The sequence below is a fragment of the Pseudonaja textilis genome, chromosome 2 (assembly GCF_049901715.1).
Source record: "Pseudonaja textilis isolate UNSWEBS1 chromosome 2, rPseTex1.2, whole genome shotgun sequence".
In the NCBI taxonomy this organism is placed as follows: Eukaryota; Metazoa; Chordata; class Lepidosauria; order Squamata; family Elapidae; genus Pseudonaja; species Pseudonaja textilis.
In genome coordinates, this window is record NC_141991.1 from 97,692,155 (window position 1) to 97,716,979 (window position 24,825).

The 24,825-nt window shown below is 38.6% G+C and overlaps 1 protein-coding gene across 8 annotated transcripts in view; it reads left to right on the forward strand.

Annotated features, from left to right (window-relative positions):
- The window catches only part of ADGRL1 (adhesion G protein-coupled receptor L1), a 144,413-nt gene that overhangs the window by 72,349 nt on the left and 47,239 nt on the right, over nucleotides 1–24,825 (forward strand). For all 8 annotated transcript variants that reach the window (XM_087924646.1, XM_087924647.1, XM_087924645.1 and 5 more), the window contains exons 2-4: nucleotides 3,047–3,192; nucleotides 12,992–13,208; nucleotides 20,989–21,098. In XM_087924646.1, the coding sequence (XP_087780772.1) occupies nucleotides 21,030–21,098 (69 nt within the window). In that variant the 5' untranslated portion in view covers nucleotides 3,047–3,192; nucleotides 12,992–13,208; nucleotides 20,989–21,029. The remainder of the gene's footprint in view (nucleotides 1–3,046; nucleotides 3,193–12,991; nucleotides 13,209–20,988; nucleotides 21,099–24,825) is intronic.

Consider the following 24,825-nt stretch of genomic DNA (forward strand, 5'->3'; position numbering starts at 1 on the left):
GCCTGTGTGGCCTGTTTCTTGAATCCCCCTATAGCTGAATCTAGTAAATGACATCTGGAAAAGGGAGAGTATGATCTATTCAATATATAGCTGTGGCTTACATTGTGTCTTATTTTTCCTACTCTTGCCTGCACCAGATTCCCCTCAAGGCAGGGACCAAAAGCCATCTAATTGAGAAGCTGGACAGACTAATCCTGCAGTGAAAGACTATGCTGTCATTATTGATCTCTTCTTTGGGTCTGCTGTGTAACTTACCCTCTTTCCTTAAGGAATTATCGGTGCTCTGGTATGAGAAGTACACACATAACAAATGCTGATAGTGTTATTTGTTCAGTCATATGACTGTGTTGGGTTTTTCTGACAGAACTCCAGTGCTTTCAAGAGTGGTCTGACAAGCCAAAATGTATTAGGCGAAGCTTCTCCTATAATTTCATATCTGTAACATGAAATATTTTCCTGCTAATTTTCTGCTGAGGTTTTTTTGCAATTCTTTGGTGAAAAGAAGCCATGCCCAACTTTTGAGGGAGAGGGGAGGGTCAGAGTGGGCATGGTCATGAACAGTAATAAGTAGAGTAACCAGAGTTCCAAAAATAAAACCAGGGCACATTAATTTGAATATATTTGCATATTTATTAATGCTAATTTATAATTTCAAGTAAGTGTGTAGGCAGAATTGGGCAGCATTATCTGCAAACATACAGACAACCACTAGATGATTGGGGGGGCAGCAGAAAACTCTTATTTGCTGCCATCTAGTGATGATCTAGTTTTTTGCAGCCCAGACATGGTAAATATCTATAGAGATTCTCAATTCTGAATAGAATTGAATAGAATAGAATAATAACTTTATTGTCATTTTGAATATACACTAATCAGCATACATTAAAATGAAATTTCGTTGCATATAGATGATGTCTGATCACACCCCAAACAGATGTGGTCTTGTCACACACAGAGCCAGGATTTATCCTTTTCCCTCACCCAAATTTTGAGCCAGTTGAATGGCGGGATTAATGGTGTTACATTTATATTAAAGTTTATAGAACAGGTATTCAGCAATTCCTGCCACAGAAAGATGGAAAACCACACTGTATAATTTGGCAACCAGGCCACTGAACTTTACAAGCCAAACCATGGGTTTCATAGCCTCACAAAGTTCAATTTGCCCATTCCTTTATTGAAGAAATACTGTACCGAAGGATTCTGTGGAAGGCTGCAAAGAAAAAAAAAATCCTTATTTTGTTCAGTCTTATTTACCAATATTACTATGATAAGATTTATCAATATTACTACTGATAATTTTTGAATAATGCTAGAGTACTGAAGAGACTTTTCATGGGGTTTGGGAGGTGAGGTGCCTTGGGAGAGTTTTATTTTTTAAAGTGAGTCCTTGTTAACACGATTTCAACCAAATTATCTTGGGAGGTGGGGAATAAAGGCACAATTCAAACTGAAGACGATTTTGAAAATGATGTTTTGAAGGATCCTGAGTTTCCTTGGAAGCTGTTCAGTTTTACTCAGGACAAAATTGTCAGTAGTTGACAAGTTTCCACCAAAACTGCTGGGTGTATTCCAGGACCCATACTCAGTTCACACAAGGAGACTGCCAGATCCAGAAAGTCTGGCACATGTCATGGATACACTAGATTGATGCTCTCTTGTGCCTCCAGCCTCTTCACAACGCACAACTGCTTCCATGTCTCAGATACAAAAATTTCTTAGCAGACAGGGAAACTCTGAAAAGTGTTCTTGATGTTGTTGTTTTTATTTACAAGAGATGAAAGATAGAAATATGGTTTACTTTCTGATAGAATATCTCGTAATGTCCAATATAAGTCTGTATCTTAAAAATAAATCTGACAGAATTTAACTCAGTTATACTTCTATATATGTATCCTATCCAAAATTTGAGTTTCCCTTAATATAAAGTCTTAATATTCTGACTTTAAAGAATCTATTAAAGCAAAATAAATATTCAAAAACTTGGTAAAACTTATAGTAACTTCAAATCTTATTTTAAGATATATATACTTTGCTTACTATAGTGATAATATTTATGTATTACTTGGATTTTAAGAACCATCTGTAGTTTTTAAAATGATATATTTTCATGAATTACATGAATCCAATTAACAAAATATTGAAAATTCTAATCTTGTTTATGACCCTTATACATTTCGTTTATTAACTCCTTGTTTTAACTTTCTGAATTTTTCTCCACTGTTTCTTTTTTCTTTTACACATTCTTAATATCATTTTTTTAAAATGAAAACCACTGCAGTAAAGTTCCCTTAGCTTTCAAGTATTAGAAAGGTTACCACTGTTCCTTTGTTTTAAAAACTCAGAAGAAATGCATCTCTACCTGACATCAGTCTTTGGTAAACATTTGATTTGGAGGCATTCAATGGAGGATACATTTATAAACCATTTATGTGGTTTTTGAAGTTAAATGGGAGTATAAATAGCTGTGTTTTGTTGAAGATTCTTTGCAGGAATGTCTTAAGTTTTGAGATGTGTGAATGAGGAAGTGGGTGAAAAACCCCTGTAGAGAAACAGGTTCTCTTTTGGAAAAACAGAGAGATATAAGGAGAATCTGCTTCAAATGTTTTTATCATTTTCTAGCCGTGGCCAGAAACGAATCCTTGTGGATTCCAGCTACTTCTTGTCTGGAGATATTGGTTTCATGTTATTGCACAATATGTTCTGATGAAAGTATTCTTGAGGGGAAAAAATCTACTCTTTTGGGGTACATGTCCTTTGGATAAAAACAGTAATTCCAGTTCAGTGTTTTGATTCTTCAAATATCCTCTTCTAGAGAGGATAGACAGGGTTTCATAAAAGGCTTCTAATTTTTCTGGGAAGAGATAGATATGTCAGTCTGAAGGGCCAAAGAATGGAGAGGTTGATTAAGGACTACAAGGCGTATCTTTTAGAGCAGGAAAAATAATGTTAGTGTGTTTTCTATAGGAGTCAGATTAAGGACAGCAGGTAATAACTCACCCCTGTGCTAATTCCTGACTCAAGTCTTCTCCTCTTTCTCTGCCAGGCCTGCTGTGATTTACCCTCCTTGGGGATGAACCGAGTGGCTCCTGGTCGCTGACAACTCCAGCATTCACTGCAGGATGGCCCAGCTCATCCATGCCCTTTGGAGCCTGTGCATCACCACTGTCCTTGTCACCTCAGCCACACAAGGTAAGGGGAGCAGAGGATTGACGTGCCTCAGGAAGGAGAGCAGCTTCCAAAACAGGACAGGCCTTGCAATGAATTAATTCATGAGCCTGCACCACATGACACTAGAAAAAGCTGAGGAAGAGCAACCCTTTCTTTTCTAGACAAAATGAAAAATGTCAATTCTGTTGCAACTTCTAAAATAAAACCTTTTATTTTCCTTTCACAATAAACAGTAAAAAGAATTTTAGAATAATGTTTAGCCACTTTCCTTGACAATGTCAAAATATTTTCCAATTAAGTACTAAAAGCAGGACTGCTTCATTTAGAAATACACAGTGTTTACAGTTGAAATCTCTGTCTCTTTGTCTCCTGTATAGAGGTACCTGATCAAATTTAATATCACTTCTTCTTCCTAACTAGTAAGAAGAGGCTTTAGTAATGCAAAGGAGATCCTGGTACTATGGCAGTGCTCTTTGGACAGTTGCTGAATTCCAGTTCTAAGGCCATGGGGGTGAGAAAACATGAGCAGCAAAAGGAATGAGCATGTTAACATTATAAACCTTGTAAGCAAATAACCTGAAGCTGCTTTTGGGAGACTCGGTTCTAGTAATAGATGGTTAGATGTGTACATTGTGGAGTGACACAGTTTTCTGCAAAATTAGCAGGCCGTTTTGGTGCTCATACTGAATTTGTGCACTTGGAAGGTTTTTGAACACTTCTAGCAACTACTGTGACTGTCATCATTTTTTCTGGTAGGCATCCCTTACTTGTAACAAGTACAGGAAAAGTGAACATTAAGAAGGAAACCTTGTCTAGCAGTGGGTTTCCAACCAAAGCCTTTTAAGACAATTGATAAGAACTGTTGGGTAAGAGAATCGGGGGGGGGGGAGTGATCAGATGTGTTATCAAATCTTGGACAAGGCAGATAGGGAGAAAAATGACCAACCTTTTTCCTCAGTTGATGTCGATCTTCTGTTTTTAAGCTTGTTGAGTCTTCCTGTCATGTTTCTTCTCATCTTGGCTAATGAAAGCTCAACAAATGCTTCTAGTTCATCCTCTCACACATATTTTCCCCATATTATGGTTAGAGCAGCTTTCTCAAGACACCCTCCAGATGTGATGGTCATTCTGGTGTGGATGACTGAAGTTGTAGTCCAATACAGTACATCTAAAGATCCTAGATGGGATAAAGTTGAAAAAAAAGAGATTGATTGTTCTAATATGCAGTTTATTAGTATATTTCACGTATTGGCTAAGTAGTAATTGCTTTCCAAAATACCCTCATATGTTGCTCATACATGTGATATACACTCAGTGGATTAAGAACAGGAATCCTGGTTATCAGAATAACAGAACAACAGAATTTGAAGGGACCTTGGAGACTTCTAGTCCAACCTCTTGTTCAAGCAGGAAACAAACCCTAAAACATTTCAGACAAATGGATGTCCAATCTCTTCTTAAAAACCTCCAGTGTTGGAGGCAACTCATTCCACTGACTAATGTTCTGTTCAGAAATTTCTCCTTCCTTCAAATTGGTTCTCTCTTTGATTAGTTTCTATCCATTGCTTCTTGTCTTCTTCAGCTTTGGTTTGCCCCATAGACTTCACATCTTTTACATCCCCGTAGATGCCCTAAAAGATTTCTGAAAAGGGACTAGAATGCAGGAAAAAATGCATTGAAAGTTACCAGCTTGGTTTAAAAGAAAAGGGGGGAAATGGATGAGGATGTAATGGGTACTCCTTAAAATAAGGTATGATTTCCTTTCATTATTTGTATATAGTCCTGCTTAAATTAATTGGGGAGGAGAATGTTCATCAGTGATTATATGGCATTTGCACATTCAATTTTGTATAATATTAAATATTTCCTGCTTTTGGAATCCAACATCCCTTATCCCTCAAGTACTATTTCAATTCTAAAGTTCCTGGAGGGGAAGGAGTGGCAGAAGATATTTTATTTTTATTCTTTTAAAAAATTGATCCACATACCACCATCTGTTTCATATTTCAATCTTTTAGACTGGGTGACTTTCACTAGGGAGAATAGAGTTGATTAGAAGTCTCAGGACTCCTGCCAAGAGGAAGAATGGCCATCCTCAGCCTGAGAGTACTGGGTGACTGTTGGTTTAGAAGAACACACCCTTGAAGATCTACCATATTTGAGAAGGCCAAGAGGAAAAAGAACAGATTTGTTTCCTAATATGAAATGCTCAGAATTCATAGAAAGTTGCCTACCATGTTGGTTCTAATGCTTTGGGTTTTCAGATTTTGAATGAAAGGACGATAGGTAATTGAGTAATTACTTATTGGAACCACTAAAAGCCAGCTGCATTTAGAGCCAAGTATCTTGACCCATTTGAGCATTTGTCCACTTTGATAATATCTTTTGGCTAATATACTTAACCACCAATGCTTCTTACACGCATATATACTGGCCTATCAAATATCTTTTAAGTGCTACATGTTTTGATATTCCCTATAGATTTTTTAACAAAAATCCTGCAAAATGATCTTTACTGAATCCCATGATGAGCTATATGAATTATGCAAATTAGTGTAGTTTTCACTTTAACTATTGTGAACTGTGAACATAGTCAAGAAATTAAGGTGATGGAAATGTTGATGCCTTAGCCATATGGTTTCTGTCCTAAATCTTATTTCATATCACCCTCTTGGGTTTTCACTCAGCCGGATTTGATTGGTAGTGTCAGTTTGTATGCCTAAATTAAGAATTAGAGGTAATCTCAGTTTCCCATTTGCACCTGTGTGCTTTTAACTTGACAATTTGGATTCTGAAAAAATATGGAGAAAACTGCTTTAAAATAGGCTTGGTCATTATAATACTGAGTACATGCAATTTGTTAAAGCCCTTCTGATGTCTACTCTAGCTGTTTGTTTTAGTATCATAGTCAGATATTTTGACTATGAATTGATAATTGTTTCCTACCCTGAGTCTTTCAAATATTGAAAACTTAATGAAATAATAAACAAAACTGAAGAAATACTCATCAAAATCATATGTAATCAAATCTTTTGTCAAAAGATTTGAATGCCAAAGGCAGATTATTATGCGAGTTTTCAAACTCTCTGAGTTTTCTTAGGCCTGTGTGTGAAATAATTTAAATGAGAAATAAACCTGGAGAACCCTTCTCCCATGCACCAGAAAGGGAATCTTAACTTAGTTTAAAACAGGAAATCTTTTTGGAAACAAACCTTAATCAGTTTTAAACCATGGACTCAAAGGTCTGTGTTTTAAGTCAGGATCTTTGCTTAGGATATAAAACTATAACCAGATTAAAATAAAAGTTCTTTTGTATTCGTCTTTCTATCAGAAACAAATTACTTTGGCATTGACTTAGCAAGAGATGTGAACCTATCAAAATGTAACATGTAACTCAGTGTGGTGTCTGAACAAGTTTACTTTAATTAGTTCAACAGACCATAGGTGAAACCTTAATTTTAAAAGAAATATTTCAGAATGGGTAGTGCCACAACTTTCTTTGAGTGGCAAAAATGGGTGTCTTAAGAATGTACAAGTCTTAAGCCGGCTAGACAATAAAACAAAGCTAAAGACAATTGAAACAATAGGAGGGGGCAGCAGAAAGTCACAAACCAAATTAAAAAATACTTCATATGCATAAAAGAAGCAAGAAGAAAATGTGGTCAAAGTTATGCTGAAAAGGCAGTTTTTGCAGCCTTGCAAAATGTCACAGCTGGCCTCTAGCATACCTTTGGGGGAAGCATGCTCCTAGCCATGGAGAACTTTGAAGGTAATAACCATCACTTTGAAATGGACATGTAGGAGGAGGAATTAAAGGAAGAGAAAAGCAGCTTAGAAGCACAAAGAACGAGGGACATTGCAAAAAGACATGAAAAGAATCAAAATTAAGACATTGATGATAGATGTAATAAATAAAAGGGAAAATACTCCCAAAATTAAACAAAAGAAGAAGCTGTACAAGAAGAAATTCCAAAAGAGAGAACAGGAAGGGGTGGGGGAAAAATAAGTGATTGGCAGATGAAAATAAAAACAATACTAGTGGAAAAAAGAGGAGTTAAGAGGAAAGACTGGAAAAACTTAGAAAAGGGAAAGTTGATCAAAATTATAAGAAACTATAAGGCCAAGAGATTTAGAAATAAGGGATAAAGATAATATAAAGGGGGATACCACATGGAAATATATTTTGGTATTTTTTTAGAAATATATTGGGGAGATTTGAAGTTTAAAACTTATTGGGAATTACCTTAAGATTATTATATAATTATATATGAGAAAAATGATGATAGAGTAAGAGAAATTAAGATGGCTTTATTATTATCAAATCGTATATATAGTAATTGATTATTCAAATGATATTAGAAAAACAGAGAATATGGTAAACTAGAAAAATATGCTGTTATGACCAAAAAGTGTGGAATGAAAATTAAATAAAATTTTATAGGTTAAACTTGGTTAAATGGAAACAAAAAGGAAACTTAATTTTCTCTTTTTTTCTCTTTCTGTATACATATTATATTAGACATGAAACAGAAAATATAATTGATTATATAAAGGTTATGAGAAAATAGACAATATGGTAAACCAGAAAGGATTATATTGGAAAGTAAAGTATTTTTAATGAGAGTATTATATTATGATTAAGAAGGAGGGGAATGAAAATTTAATAAAATTTCATAGGTAAACTTCTATGGAATAAGTACAAGATTTATTGTAGACTGGGGGATATACCATGTGGATCCTGAATTTATTAGTTTTATTTTATTTTTACTCTTTTTTTGTTTGTTTATTATATATCGGATTTGAGAAAGTTAATGAAGATAATAATGAATAATGTAAAATAAAATAGGTGGTAAGCTGAAAATGGAAATAATAGGGGATAAAAAGTGGAAAATATATGCGAGGATGAAATGTTTTTGATATTGAATTAATGAATTGAAATATGAAGTAAGAACTTATTTAAAGATCAGTGGAACAGATAATGATTTGCTATGAAATTAGATAAGAAAGTTAGAAATGTAATTATGTCTATGTATAAATGTTGTAACCTGGAATCATGTTGCTCACTTGAAGAGCTGTATAAAAAAGAAAAAAAGAAATGGACATGTAGGCAGTGTGTAATTACTATACTGTACACAAGTATGTAACCACAAACAAATATCCTGTGTAATGTTGCAAGAAAGCAGACGGTACTAATGAGATTTCTGTCTTATCCAGTTTGTTGTGAGAGATGAGCATTCTACTTTTCTAAAGAAGGTTTTAGTGGAGATTTCACCATGAATCTTCCAAGCTGTCCCACATCAGGACCTTTCTGTTCTCTGCTTTTCACTTCAGCGTGGTTCTGTAGCAATGGCTATTTTTTGGTTCTTCATTTCTTACAGCCTTTTGACACCAGCCTGGTACTTGGGAGATGCATAAAGCCAATAGCGACCTTGCCTTTGTGTGTATATGTGTGAGTGAGGCTGTGTCTGTGTGTCTCTAAAAAAAACCCAGATGTGCAATAATGCCTGGCTCACAATCTGCATGACTGAGCTTGAGACCTGAATAGAAAAGGCTAATAGCCATCTGTGTTCCACATAAAACAATAGTGGACAGAAACATAATTGGCACCTTGGAGGACAGTAGAGGTCTCTTTCGCACACGCACGCACACACACACACACACAAATCCAGATTATTCCCCCATTTTTCTTACTAAACACATAATCCTGAATGTCCAGGATTTCTGTTATCCATCATCTGAAAGTCAGCAAGTCATAAACACACCAAGGGTATGGATGATTTCTTGAGCATGAAGTCTCTGCATTCTGTGATGAATAACAAGTCAATACTTGTCAATTAAATCTTCTTGACCGTCTTCCTGTCCAGTTCTACCTTTCTGCCCAATTCTTATTCTTGGTATATCTTTTCTTATGTGTCCACAGTGAGAGTTAAGCAAGCATAGGTATTTTGGAATGGAAATGCACTCTCTTGTAGTTTAATCAGATAGATGTCATCATCTATCTGGTTAGGGGATCATCTTGTGGTGAAGGGGAAAGAAGACAAGGCTAGAAATGGTGAGAAGGAGTAAGAGTAAAGAGGGAGGTTACAAGCTTTGGACAGCAGTTACTAAAAATATACTCATCTTTGCACACCACCTTTAGGATTGCCAGGTTCAGGTTTGGAGGTGAAATTTAATTCTTTAGGACTACAAACCTTGGAAGAGTCAGCCTATGTGAAGAACAAGTAACTCCTAATCTGCCACTTAGAGACGTTTCATATTTGTTCATAATTGTCATTTTAGCTATCCTTCATTCTTGCTGTGGAGAAGTGAAACCATAGTCCAGCCAGGCCGAAAGGAAAGGAAAGGAAATTAGACCAAAGAAGGGCTGGCATTGTCACTGCAGACTATTGTCACACACTGCTGGAGCCTTTAAAGCTTCTGACACAGATATTTGGGGTTTTGAGCTAGCAACAGTACCCAACTCTATGATCATCTTTCTATTCAAAATCACAGCTATGTAGCAAAAAAAGCTGTAGTAAAGACAGTTAATGAAATGAAGAGGTGGAAACAAAGGTTTCTCTACCATATGATGCTGCTCATGAAGTGTTTAGCAAAGGTTCTGATCACACCTACCAGGACTGATGGAGGCGGGGTGGAGGGAGGGAGTGTGAATTGCTGGAAAACAGACGTAAGTATACCATCCCTTTAAACTAGCCTGTTATTCTCCATTGTAGCAGAGCAGCAGTCATTGTTCTGTTGGCTGTGTTGAAGCTACAAGCCAGCCTCTGCTGGGTAGACTGTGGGTGGAAAGGATCCGGTTCTTCATTTCAGGCTGCCAAACATTTGGGAGCAATTCTGATATCCACAATTAGGCATCTCTGCCTTGAAACCAAATCGCTGCCATAGTCCTAGCAGTTGCAAACACATTAAGATGCAATTGGGAGGCTATGGTCTTTATTGAAGTGAACTTCTCCCTAGGCTACCAGTGTGAAAATCCATGGCTTTGACATCTCCTTTTCTACTGGAACCCAGCTCTTTCATCCCTTCTTCATTTACTTTCCTCCACTGGTATTGCTATTCTCAGTTGACCTGTGTTTTTTTCAGCTCCGACCTTCTCTTGTCTGCTGGGCTCTCCCCACATCTCAAACACCAGCGCCAGGCTGTACTAGTTAGTTACTCAGCTAATGGTTTAATTACAGACTGCCTCCACGGGGCTCTTCCATTAACCCAGCAAGGGGGAAGGAAAAATTACACAAAGAGCATCTATGACATGCTTGCTTTCTAGCCCCCTCTCTTATCTTCCCTTTGAAGTCCTGAGTGCCACTAATGTGTGCTTCCCACTAGAAGCTTTGGCAATTGCCCTTGCAGTCGAATGCAGGAACCTCTTGGCTGATTAGAACAACCAGCAAGGAAGAAATAAGAAGCCCAAAAGACATGCAGATGTTCTGCCAGATGGGGCACCACTGCTAAGATTTTCTTGCTATTTTTACCTGGTGATGCACTAACACCTTTCTCCTCTCTCCTTGGGAGACAAGGAGAGAGAAAATGGACATGTTAATCAATGTGAGGCTGATTGTGATGGCTAAAGCAGCTGGAAAGAAGGTAGGCCAATGCAAATAGTGCTCTGAACAACTGGGACATTTCATTCTGGATGATGCTGTGGAATGTAATCATCAGTTCACATACAAAAGTATGTGAAGTAGAACCACATACAAAAGGTTCTAGATCATACCAGTGTTTCATTGCTATCCTACCATTTTGTCAAGCTCTTGTCTTTGTTAGTCATCCCTTGAAGGGATTATGAAAAAAGCTAATACAATCCTTGGTTGTATAAACAGAGGCATAGAATCAAAACCAGGTGAAGTATTAGATTTAGAAATCCTTGGTAAGACCGGACCTTGAATATTGCATCCAGTTTTGGTCACCATGTTACGAAAAAGATGTTGAGACTTTGGAAAAAGTGCAAAGAAGAGCAACTAAGGTTAATTAAGGGCCTGGAGATAAAAAAAAAATGAAGAGAAAAAGAAAGACTAGCAGTATTCCAGTATTTGAGGGGCTGCCAAAAGAGGAGGGGGTCAACTTATTTTCCAAAGTACCAAAAGGCAAGACAAAAAACAATGGATAGAAATTACTAAAGGAGAGAAGCAACCTGGAATTAAGGAGAAACTTCTGAACATTGAGGACAATTAACCAATGGAACAGCTTGCCTTCAGAAGTTGTAGGTGCTTCATCACTGGAGGTTTTTAAGAACTGGACATCCACCCGTCTGAAATGGGCAGTGGGTTGGATTAGATCATTAAAAGACCTCCAAGGTCCATTCAAGTTCTATTCTGATTGATGAATTGAACGCATACTATAGGGCTGCTGCATCTTACCTTTCAGCAATTCTGACCACAAAATGAGAGCAGTACCTGCCAGGTAAGAAGCCACACTGCCTCATCCTTCTAGTTTATCATTCGGAGGACAAGAACTATAATGCAAAGAGGTCACCTGTTGATCATCTGTGCACTAGGCAACGAGTCATCTCCTTTTTTGAGACAGCTTTCATTGTAACTGGAACGTCACATGACATTAGTATGCAGTTACAGTAAATTTGCAATGGAGAAACCTTTGGGATAAAGGTAGTCTCTGAAGGTGGATAGATATTCCAAAGCACAGGAAGGATGAATCTGAGTGAGGAAGAAAATTGTTAAATTGTGTGTCAGTGAACTTTTGCCTATAGCATTCCCAGGAATAGCTGGGCCAGTGGTGGGATTCAATTTTTTTTACTACCGGTTCTGTGGGCGTGGCTTGTTGGGCGTGGCAGGGAAAGGATATTGTAAAATCTCCAGTCAGAGGTGGTATTTGCCAGTTCTCTGAATTACTCAAAATTTCCACTACCGGTTCTCCAGAACTGGTCAGAACCTGCTGAATACCACCTCTGAGCTGGGCCCAGGACACCCTCTTCCCCACGACTTTTTAACCTCATATAGAAAGATTTCTAAAATAAATATTTAACCACAATTGTCTGATGACTAGGAACTAGTTCTAAAGATTTAACTGTTGTGATAGATGCTTGGTGCCATTGTCTCTCTGGCTTATAGAATTCTGCAAATGTGGACTTCAAGCTCTGTGTCCATTGTTATCTTTTCCCATCCCTTTTTAAAAAAAATAAACAGACACATCGAGTACAATCTTTTGGAAACTTTCCTAATGACATGTTTGGCCTTCAAAGGGTTTTTCCTCTTGTTTACTTCTCACCTCCACCTCTTCAGTCTCAGAAAACCTTGCAGGATTCAAAAGGATTGTAAAGAATTTTCTCAGACCCTTTTCAGCTGCTGTCTTTAAAGTGGGTGGTGTGGGAAGCCAAGAGCTTTATGAAAAACATGTCTGGGTTTTTAAAGACATACCTGCCTGAATCTGTAAAGTTTACATTGAATATGCAACTCAGCCCAGCAAATAGGAGCCAGTGGTTTTTCTTTTTTACTTCTTGGGTGGTGCCAGGACACACATAGCTTCACATTTAAGACCTCCACAGATGTGCCACAGTGGAGGTATAAAGGATTCCAGATCCCTACAATTCTCATCAAGGACTGAAACTGAAAACAAAAGATGTGGAGAGAGATGTTGCAGGTCACAAACAAAATATAAGAGAAACTATAAGAGAAAAATAAAATTCTGGTTTATCTATCTCCTATTCTGTGTAGCCACAGTGTGGAAAATAACCGTAGGTTTTTCAGGCTTTGGTCTCATTAAACAGGGAAGAAAATTACAGCCAGCAATCAGGAGATGGAATCGAATTTCAGGACTGAGTTGCATACTAACTTGTTTCCTTACTCTCTCTCTCATTTTTCTATTCCAGCGGGCCTAAGCCGAGCTGGCTTACCTTTTGGCCTGGTTCGGCGGGAACTGGCATGCGAGGGCTATCCTATTGAGCTGCGTTGCCCAGGCAGTGATGTCATCATGGTGGAGAATGCTAACTATGGTCGCACAGATGACAAGATCTGTGATGCTGACCCCTTCCAGATGGAGAATGTCCAGTGCTACCTGCCGGACGCCTTCAAAATCATGTCCCAAAGGTAAATGGCTTTATGAGTATCCAGGAAATATTATGGAGCAATCCTTCTTCCATAATCTTTCTCTCTGTCATGCTAGTAAGTCCAAAAAATGATATTGTAGAGATGGAGAAGTTGCAAATAAGCAAAATCTGAGCAGTTTTGCAATTGAATGTCTTAAAAATAATAGCGAGTATAATTATACTGATGCACAATGATAAAATTTTGGCACATGTACTATTGTTACCTCTCACACAATACTGGAATTCAAGATGACTCTGAAGCAAAATGCAAGGAATCTGTTCTTTATTGTAAGGATGAGCAAGGAATATCCTATATTCCTCCTGATCACTTGAAAGTAAAGGTGAAATTTAATACTATCATCATCATCTTCTTCTTCATCATCATCTAGTATAGCTACGGTCATGTATTAGTAGTATTTGGTTCAGTTTACCAAGGTTTTTCTGCAACTAGATTTCACATAATGAACCCTGCATGAAATTAAAAGGAAATCCACTTACAACCTTCAGCTTACTGAAGATGTTTGAAAATCTGTTTCATTATAGATACCAGAGCCCACTTTGTCCAGGAGAGGATGACAAAAGACAGAACGTGCATATGTTTTGGAGTAAATGAGCAGAAAAGGGTGGGTGAGTGGGTCACCTCAAACAGAATAAATTACAGAGAAAATTTTGGAATTCACAGCATTGAAAATGACAACTCCTCAACAATTCAAATCTCAGCCAGCCTACATTCATTGTTTTGACCCTAAAATAATTCAAGTTTATACAAGCCATCAACTATTCTATTTATTATTCCTCATTAAAATTTCCCTGAAGTCTCCACATATTCCATTATGTATACAGGTCAGGTTTTCACAGACTTTCCAGGAAATCTTTCCATCTAAGTAGTTTGACAAGGTAACTACTTTAATGAGAAATAGTGTGGTTAGAATCTAACTCAATTTCAGCAATGCTTTTGACAAGGTTCCCCAGAACATTCTCACTGACAAGGGGGATTTGGATGGCACTAGATAAGGGGAGCTCTAGAACTGACTGGCTAACTGCGCTCAGTATTAATGCTCTAGATCAAGTTAGAGAGCAGTAGCCAGGCAGGACCAGCAAGGATTTGTCTCAAGGCAGTACTATTAACATTTTTATTAATGACCTGGGCAATAGGATTGGTGGGCTACTTTTCAAATTCATTTACGAAACAATATTGGGAGGTCTGGCCCAGGTCTGGTCTCAGAAAACAAATGCAGTTTAAGATGCATGGGTTGGAGGACTGGTCTGAGAAAAACAAGATGTCCTCACAGGGAAATAAATAAGGTATTACATGTAGGGAGGGAAAATTCATTGGACATGTAGAAGATGGCTTGGATGCACTACACTATTTAAGATGACTTGGGTGTGATCAGTTACAATAAGCCATGAGCCAGCAGTGTGACATGGCAACAAATGATTAATGCCATTCTGGACTGCTTTAGAAGTAGCAAGTGCATGAAGATCTTGTTCCCCTTTGCTCTGCATTAGTTGGACCATACATGGAGTACTGTGTACAGTCTTGGCCATTACATTTCCGGAATATTGACAGGTTAGAAGAACAGTGGTTCTCAACATTTTCTTCACCACAAAGTCTCTTTAAATACCTTTTGTGGTCACGGATCATGGCCACAGACCACCAGGGCTTAACGCAGGGTTTAAATCATAACATTTCTTCAAGGCTTCACGGACTACAGTGTCAGGGCTCCAACAAATCCACCCTCTTCAAATCAAAAATCTCTAGCTGCATATCAGAAAAAGTAAATTGATTTATTAGAAATTGTCATGTTGGCGCGTGGCTGGGTGTAGCCGATACTAAATCACATCATACATTTCCCCCTTGACCCTGGTCTTTCCCCCACCCCTGGATTTGACTTCTCCTATGGGACACATCTGTCTCCAAGAGTCGTCCATCATGCTCTCCAATTACCTTTTAATGCTCTGACAACTTTGGGCAGCTGAGGTGATTATCTAGGCATTTCAAGAATGCCTTGTTTTCCCCCACTCCCTTTTTCTGGCAGCTAAAAAGACCAAAGGAGCATGTTTTTAGTTGACACACAGGTGGAGAACCACCAGGTTAGAACATATCCAGAGGAGAATGACAAGAATGATAACAGGTATTTGAAGACATACTTCCATGAGGACAGATTGAAGGAATTTGGAATGGTCAGTCTGGAGAGAAAAAACAAGACACCAGTATTTAGGTATACAAAAGGTGCCATGGGGAAGATGGTTAGCTACTATTTTTCCATTGCTATAGAGATTAGGATGCATCTAGTTGCTCTTCTTAGTGCATTGTGTAGCAGGATGACATGTGGTCAAAACATAAGGCTTCCAATTGTCTTCAGGCAAGTGAGAGAGATGAAGTGTCCATTTAGTGAGCTGCATCTGTCATTCCTTTTCCCTAAACAGAAACTAAGCGAAATTTAGATCTGGTTGTAAGATATACAGCATGACCATCATTGTAAACTTGGACAAGTGATACTGAATTCTGAAAACACAACTTTTTTTTTTTTAACTTTATGTCTTTTTCATGGCTTTATTTAAATACTTCATTCTTTTAAAATGTGCTTAAGTGGAATATCTGCTAAATAGATGAAGTATAGGAATTTGTTTGAAAGCCAGTTTGCAGTAGTATCCAGATATAATCTAGGACAGAGGTCTCCAACCTTGGCCACTTTAAGCCTAGTGGACTTCAACTCCCAGAATTGGGAGTTGAAGTCCACCAGGCTTAAAATGACCAAGGTTGGAGACCCCTGATCTAGGAGACTATGAGTTCTAGTCTTGCTTTAGGTATGAAAACCAGGTGGGTGAGTTTGGTCAATCACTCTGTTTCAGCCCCCGGAAGAATACATGGACAAACCACTTCTGAAAACATTGTCATGCAAAGTGCAGATATTTGTCCAGACAATTGCCAGGAGTCAAGACTGACTCAAAGGTGCACACAACAACACACACACACACACACACACACACAATTACATAGCAGGCCATAATTGGGCAATATTTTTCCCCAGGAAATTCCTTACCAATTCTTGCTCATGCCTTTTGCAATATTAAGGGGAGGATTAAGTTAGCAATTCTTGACTGGTGGTCAGTTAGCTCACATTGGGAGTTTCAGAACATGAAGAGATTTTGGATCCAAAGAGTCTCCAGTTTGCCCTGGATTCTGGTCAAATTCTGAATTCCCCCAATTAGTGGACCTGGGAGTTAGGATTGTTTCTTTAGAAACAGAGATATTCAGAATATTTATTTCCCCGCTCTAGGGGGGAGGAAACCTGCTACAGGTTTGCATGGGTTCAGGTGAAGCACACGCTCACCAAACCTGTTGTGAAACCGCTAGAAGCCCTCCACTGCCCCCCCCCCATTTCCCCCATGTTCCAATGATGGGAACATCTTTATTCAGTATACTGCAGTTTTTCATTTCTTTTATATCGTCAGCATCCCCTGTGCAGTATTTATTTTAGAACCAATATTTTTCTCTTGTCTTCCAAGATAGAGAGCTTATTTCAGAATAGTCACTTATAAGCAAAAAAAAAATGTGATAAAAGATTGGCCAATTTAATATTTGAAATCTTCAAAAATGGATGATTTTCATCCAAGAGTCTTAAAGGGGTTTCATTTCAGGATGCCTTTTTGTGATCTTTGAAAAATCATCGAGGACAGGTGTACAGCCAGAGGATTGGAAGAGGACAAATGTTGTTCCTCGCTATCGTAATTCATGCCTTCATCACCTGCAGTGAACTCTACATGGGTCAGCATTTAAGAGAATCTAGAAGCTACAATTTGCAGCCTCTTGCTTGTTAGTGGCACACATCATCAGGAATATTTTACAAGGCCCTGCATTAATTTCTAAAAGGCTTCTGGGTACAGTTGAAGTGGTTGGTTCAGACTTATAAATTCCTACATGATTTGACACTTAGATACCTCCAAGACTTCATTCTCCAGCCTGAATTGAACTGACCAACTCATTTGTTCAGGAAAAACTGTTGGTAGTGCCCCACTTCCACGAGGGGGACTGAAGCATGGAAGGCCTATTTTTTTTGGAACAGCATCACCGTCCCAATTCAGATCTGTCTGTCCCTCTTGGTGTGTTCTTGGAAAATGCTGAAAATAAAACTCTTCCAAAGAGTTTTTGTAGCCTGAGTAGGTGTCATTTAGTTTGCTTTATTATTTTTACTTGCTTTGGGCTTTGATTGGTTGGAATATTGTTATTTATTTATAGATAACTTATTTGTATTATATGGACATTTTTGTTGCATTATTATTATCAAGCACCAAGAGTCCTCAAATACAGCTGGTTACAAGTTGAATGGTTGAGGAGGGTGGGGGAGAAGATCCAAATAATTACAGACTGGTTGGAGGGGGTGGGCAAAAGTATGGAACAGTTTTTTAAGCAGATTTTTAATATAGACCAGATTGTATTGCCATGAGCTAGATACAGACTGATTGAACAATCACACCCAATGAGCAGAGTCTTGTGTTCAATCTAGGAGAATGTGTGGAGCAGCATATTGTGAAGCTCTCTCTTAGGCTCTATACTCTTCGACTTATTTGTAGGTGACTTGGAGGAGAAATTAGTAATATATTTGGATCACTCAAAGACAGAGAAACAACAAACACTTTAAAAGATGGTATCCAATCAGAAGGCTCTTGACAGGTTGGAGAAGAAATCAGCAAGATACATTTCAACAGGGACAAGTGTAGTGTTTCATTGGAGTAAGAAAAATGAAAGGCATGAGTATAGGAATGAAAGAAGCCAAGAAAAGTAATCATTCATCTCTACCCTACATACGGTAGATTCAGACAACATCTAGAATATTGTGTCTAGTTCTGGGTGCTGCAATTTAGGAAGAGCATTGACAAATTGAAGTATGTTCAAAGGAGAGGCATCCAAAATGATGAGTCTGGAAGAGAAATTATAGAAGGAACATTAGGCAATATGCTTAATTTGGAGAAAAGACTGCAGGGAAACATGATAACTGTCTTTTAAGTATCCGAAGGACTGTCATGTAGAAGTCTGGGCAGAATTGTTTAGAGTATTTCAGAAGATAGGACAAAAAATATTTACATTACAACAATGTAGGTATTGATTGGCTGTAAGAAAGGACTTCAAAATGGGAAGAGTTGTTCAACAGGATATTGGGCGGTCTTGGGACCTTCCTCCATTGGAATTACTTAAAGAGAGACTGGGTGGCCATCTGTTGGAGATGCTGTGGCAGTGCATTCCTGCACTGGACAGGAACTTGGACTAGGCTAGGGGATCTCCATGGTACATCCCAATCCTTATACTGTATGGTTCGAGAAACATAAAGTACTTCCAACCCAACATAGCCAACAAAACAATAAAAATTCTAAAAACCTCTGACAAAAAACAGACAGCCAGTTTGGCGTGGGGGTCAAGATACCAGGCTACAAAACCAGGAGACTGTGACTTCTATTTCCATCTTCAGCATGTTCTCAGGCCAATCACTCTCTCGGCCTTAGGAAAGAAGAAATGGCAAACCATTTCTGGAATCTTGCCAAGAAAATTTCTCCAGGGAGTCACCCCAAGAGTCAACACTGACTTCAAGGAAGCAAAAACAACAATAACAACTAAAAATAGAATTATTTGCTCTGTTCCTGCATTTTAACTCCTGTGACATGCATTTTTCCACCCAGTTATAGTGTGTGAACTTTGCTCTTGGCTTCCTTTGTCTTTTCCCACTATTATTCTCTAATAACTCCAATTCTGTTCTTTCTCATGGTTTATGGACAGTAGATCTGGCCTCCATTTTACAGTTGTGACACAGTAGGATTCACTTCCCAGATAGTGCGCCAGCCTTTTCAATACCACTTCCCTTTTTGCTATTAATAGCATACTCACGTTGTTTTCCCCATTAGACAATCTTGAAATGGCTTACTATATGAAGAAATGGGATAATTCAAAGTATAACTGTCAGCAATTGCAAAACTCAAAGGGTTAGCAAACAATAGAAACTATTTTCAAGATACTTGTATTCTGATGCCTCTAGGCCTAGTCTGAAAGTTTTCCTAAGCAAGCTAATTTGTTTTTCTCTTTAAAACTGTGGTTTTTGTTAGAATTCTAATGCTGAAAGGAGCCATGTGAGAATTTGCAGTTCACAACATTATATACAATCAAAAAACTTTCTTTGAATAGGCAGTTTTTAGCTTGGTGTGTGTGTGTAATTTTTTTTTCTATGTACAAGATTCCCTCTGCCCTAAAGAACACTTTCTCAGAGAAAGAGCTTCCCAACTCTTGCAGAGTTCTTGGTGAGAAACAGATGTGCACCTCATTATAGATTCAAGAAAAATTTATATTGCTTAATTTTGACTCAACTATCACCAGTAACAATTTTGCTACTGAGTTTAATTCTTCTTTCCCCACGAGGTTTTTTTTTTTAAAAAAAATCTTGACCTATCTCCTAAGCTTGCAGTTAGATGTATTGTAGTCTTTCTCTGAACTGCATTCCTCAAATCTCACATTTTGGTCCTTTGAATGAAGCATTCAAGAGATGAGGGACATAATATGTGGATTTTCCAAATAGAATGATATAACCACCTGACCAGATACTGACTGATGGGGCTGGGCAGGCCTAGAAGCACTGCTGCCCTAAACTTGTCCAACTTATTTTACAGGTAAACTGAGATTCTGTGAAAGCAGGTGGTGCCTGTTTGGTCCCAGTAGGCCTAAGCTGATACCGGCTCCAGTTGCTTTGGCAGCCGACAGCCCCTGGGAGTCCCCCTCCAACCTCTCTTGCCTGTTGCATCAGCCTTTTGAGGAGAGCAGGTGGCAGAAACTAACGAAGTGGGAAATAAAGAGCCCGTGATTCTTAGTTCTCCTTCTGGACCTCCATTCTGCTAAGATCCGAATTATTTAGCAACAGGCTGTGAGGAGACTGCTTCCTTGAAATGTCAGATTATATCTGGAAGGATAGGTTGGGGAATGCTTTTTTTTTTTTAAGCATGTACAGGTTTTAAATTTTGGCTGGTTACATTTGGGGATCAGATAATAATGTTCATTATTACCTGATCCCCAAATGTACCAGATCAAATTTGCTCATCCATACTCCCCCTTCCCCACTTTTTCCCATTTTGTGCTTGTTTTTAAGATGTAGTAAGTTTGATTTTTTTTATAGTACATTTCTTATATTGGGCCAGATGGACCTATTAACCAACAGCAGGGGAGGAACTATCTGAATTGTATGTTGCCCCTATAAGGCAATGTCCATGTCTGAACAATAGTACTATACAGGAGTTATGCATCTTCTTCAGGACTTGTACAAATACATGTTTGATCTTGACTGGAAAGAAATATAGCTCAAGCATTAACGTGTATGTATAGATTTCTGGATAAGCATTAAATAGAAAACTTCAATATTTGAATTTTATTTGAATATGCTCGAGGTGTTCTGTGTTGAGATCTGCCTCTCAGGCTGTACCCAGCCACTACAGTAGTCGGCCTATAATCTTCCCTTGTTTCAAGGAAGAGTATTTTCTGATTTCTGACAAGTTTTCAGCGGACCAGTTCTGTTGTGGGTTGATTGGAAGAGTCCCTATGTGTACATTAGGATAGACATATTTTGTTTTATTTGAGATGCATCTGAAGCTTTGAATAACGGTGCTTTTTGTTTTTGTTTTTTTGAAAGTTCTGGAAAGCAAATGCAATTAAAAGTGTCAGTCAGTTCCATCTAGTGGCTTCCCTTAGAACTGCATTATGTCTCTGCCTTAATAATATTTCCTCATTTTCCTTTCTCTTTTAGGTGCAATAATCGGACACAGTGTGTAGTGGTGGCTGGCTCAGATGCTTTTCCGGACCCTTGCCCTGGCACCTACAAGTACTTGGAGGTCCAATACGACTGTGTCCCCTACAGTGAGTTCATTTCACATTGTATTACAATGCATCGTCTTGTTTCTGCTCTTGATCCAAATGAAATCCCCACCTGACCCAGGGAGGAGAGATTCCACAGGCTGGCACACCCATCTACTGGCACAGAGCAGGGGATCTACTTAGGAAAAATACTACTTAGCACTGAAGCAAGAAACAAGTCTTGATTATAGTGCCTCTTGTGCCAGGGGATTTCAATGGCTAAAAGAATAATACAGCTTACCCAATTCCCAAGTTCTAAGCATGGGATTGAATCTAATGCATTACTTCTGGAAAGCTGGCCAAGAGGAATCCTAATTGTTCCATTGTCAACTCACCTTGTGTTGGATTATCACCGTTTTCATTTCTCCACTTTTTTTTTTGCCATCCAGTAGTTTGTATCCTTGGGTGCCAAGTACATGACCGGGCCCAAAGGTCTAGTTTAAATTTGGGGGATAATATTTGGATGAAGGTTGAATACCAGTTCCTTTTTATATTATTACCTGATTCCTCCATCACCTTTGTGAATTTAGAGCTAAATATTGCCTAGCATTGGTCTTTTCCAGGATCATATTTTAGTCCAGCTCCCATGAAGCCAAATTTAAGAAAAATAAAAATTCATCGCATATAAGACCCACCATTACTGCATATGGAAGGTGCAGGGATTTGAAATACATGCTCCTAACATGCACTGTATGTTTCTGATTGTTGTAGATTTGTTTTTGTACATACGTATGGCTCTATAGCATTTGGCTAACCCTTCTGTGAGTGTCCATCAAAAAGATATACCCACACTCTATCTTATCTATATCTATATAGACATATGGATATACATACATACATATTCACGCTTCATATGATCTGCATATATATATATATGCATTGCATCCATGTATATATGGACTATATGCCCATATGGCTATCTCCATGTTGGTGTGCATGCACATGACTCTCTGTATGTACACACATGCATGTCTCAATGTTTTGGTGTGTACTTGGAGGTGGTTTTGTGTGCTTTGTATTAGAGCTAAATCATCTGGGTGGTGGGAGGTGGGAACCTGTTTTGAATGTAGCCATGGCAGCAGGACGAAGGGTACAGAGGAGAGGCAAATGGGAAATGATTCTGCCACATGGCTGTCCTCAAGCACTGAGGTTAGAGTTTTTGCATACACACACACACACATGCTCTGCATGCTGCTTAGCTCAACTGGGTGTATGGCCATTTGGGTGTATATGTACATTTCGGTTTTGAGTGTCTGTATGAGAGGCCACATGGTGTGAATGATATATCAATGGCCTTATAAGTATGTCTACGCATATTTATTGAATGTGGCCATGTATGCACTTGTACCATCATCCAGACTAAGAATATTTAAGGTGAAACTTGACAGCTGCTGTCTTTCTTGGAAAAAGGTAGACATCCCTTAATTTCTAGGAAATCAAGGTAGAAATCCCTTAAAAAATTAAGATAATTCAATTATTTTTCTCAAAAAGGATGCGTGATTTTAAAAAAATAAAAACACAAGTATGTAATCGATTGAGCTTAAGAAAAGTTTGATTTTCTGGCTTGTAAGATAATTGTGAAAACTGGAAATAGGACAGTTTTCTTTATTGCAAGCTGCCCCTGTCTCCTGGGACCCATCTTTTTTTCATTCCTATTGAATAGTTGCGGAGGTGGGTGTGGTATAACTGCCTCTCTCTGAACTAGTTTCTCAACACTAGGACTTGCTGAGGAATCTGAATTAAAACTGGATCCTGTAATGTTGTGGCGGTCGATTAAGGAAGAAACTTTTCATTTCAGAGTAGCTTCACAGGGCCTGACTTAAATCTATTTCTCTTCGTATCACGGATCCTGATCAAGCCTAGGAAGTCTCACCTGGCAAGCCTGATAAGAGCTCCCGAATTGCCAGCTTGGGATGTCCTTCCTCCCTGGGTCAGCAACTGATACACCCTCTCCTTTCCTGTTTTGTTATTTGGGGGTGTGTGGAGAGGTTGGCTCTCCCTTGCTTCATACCTTACCCACTCTCCACTGGGGCTTGGGTCCATGTGGGAGGGATAAATCATTCAGGGTGTATCCCCCTCCCTCCATGCTAATATCCCTTTGGTTTCTCCTCACAGATGAAATGGAGTGATGCAGGGCAGACGTGGCCTCTTAACTTCTTAACATTCATTCCTGCCCCTTTTCCTTCCAGCTACCTGATGGTGCCGAAACAAATCAATCAACACTCATCTCAGGGGCTAACCAGTCCTGACCCCTCAGAGTTAACAGCACTGAGAATACACCAAACCAGCAAAGGGCACTAAATTATTGGTTTATAAAAAGGGGAGAGAAGATGCAGATGATATTGTGGTGGGAAAGCAGGATGGGTGAATATGCCAAAGAGCATAGCTGTGGAAATAACTGTCTTCTCAGCACAGGTGACCTCGGGGCCTAAAAATGACCCACTGCATCCATTTGCATACATCACACTTTATATATTATTCATATAAATAATATTTAAATATAAGTATATTTAAAAACCTCATTTGTTCAGTTTTACACAATTTTTGACTGTTAGTCAAATCCAGTTCTCGGAGAGCCCCTGGACAAAGTTTTGCAGTTTTCTTGGCAAAGAATTTCAGAAGTGGATTGCCATTGCTTCCTTCTCTCAGGGGCTGAGAGAAAATGATTGCACCAAGGTTACCCAGCTGGCTTTAGGCCTAAATTGGGCTAGAACTCACAGATTCTTGAGGCCTTAACCACTACACCAAGTTGGTCCTCAGTTTTACCCATAGTCATATGCACACATATGCACTCAAAGACCCTTATTTTTTTCAATCTCAGGCAAAAAGACATTTTATGTATGTAGTATAGTGTACATACAGAAGTATGTACTGTATAGATGCTGACAAGGACGGCCATATAGATCTGTTGGTACAGCTCATGTTTATTTATGAATTCCATACCAAGTTATACTTATCATGAAAATGCACTGGCTAATTTACTGCTATATTTTTCCCATTTATATGGCATTGTTTAGGCATTCGTCCACCAAGTTTTTGAAATTGTGGGTAAGCATGTTAGCACTAACTCTTCTATGATCTCCTTTTCCCTCACATTCTGGTCTTGGCGTGGAGAGATGTTGACTTAGGCTAAACCAAAGGTTTTTCTATAAAAATCACTTTATGAATGAGTTAGAACATCCACACACAGACCTAGAGTGGACATCAACAACTTCCAAGCCACTGTTAATGAAAGCCAAGGATATAGTATGGCTAAGTGAAGCCATTGTGTCTTCTTTTAAAAATGCCTTGTGGTCACATTGGGCTTTCTGTAGAACCAGAATTCAGTTCCTGCTCTTGTTACACCTCGTCCTGTCTCTGTGTTTCTGCTATTCTCTGCTGGTTGCTCTCTCCTGTTTATTTAAACAGGGGAAAGCTTGATCCAATGCTGTTTCTGTTGGGCTCAGGACTGGGGCAGGTGATGGGAGGGAAAAGCAAGTAACTGGAGTTGTGGTGGGGAGAGATGGGTCACAGAGCAAGAGCAGAGGTGAGAGTGGCCTCTTTTGTCAGATCCTTTTGCTTCTTTCTTTGCAGCTCCTTCCACTCTAACCATACACCAATCTTCCTTCCTCAGGGGCCAGTCTGTCATGTGGAAAAATAAAACCATTTAATGTGTCCTATTTTTTTGGTTTTGATTTTTTAAGTGGATTTTTATTATGGTGTCAATATTTTTTTTACAAAACACAACCTC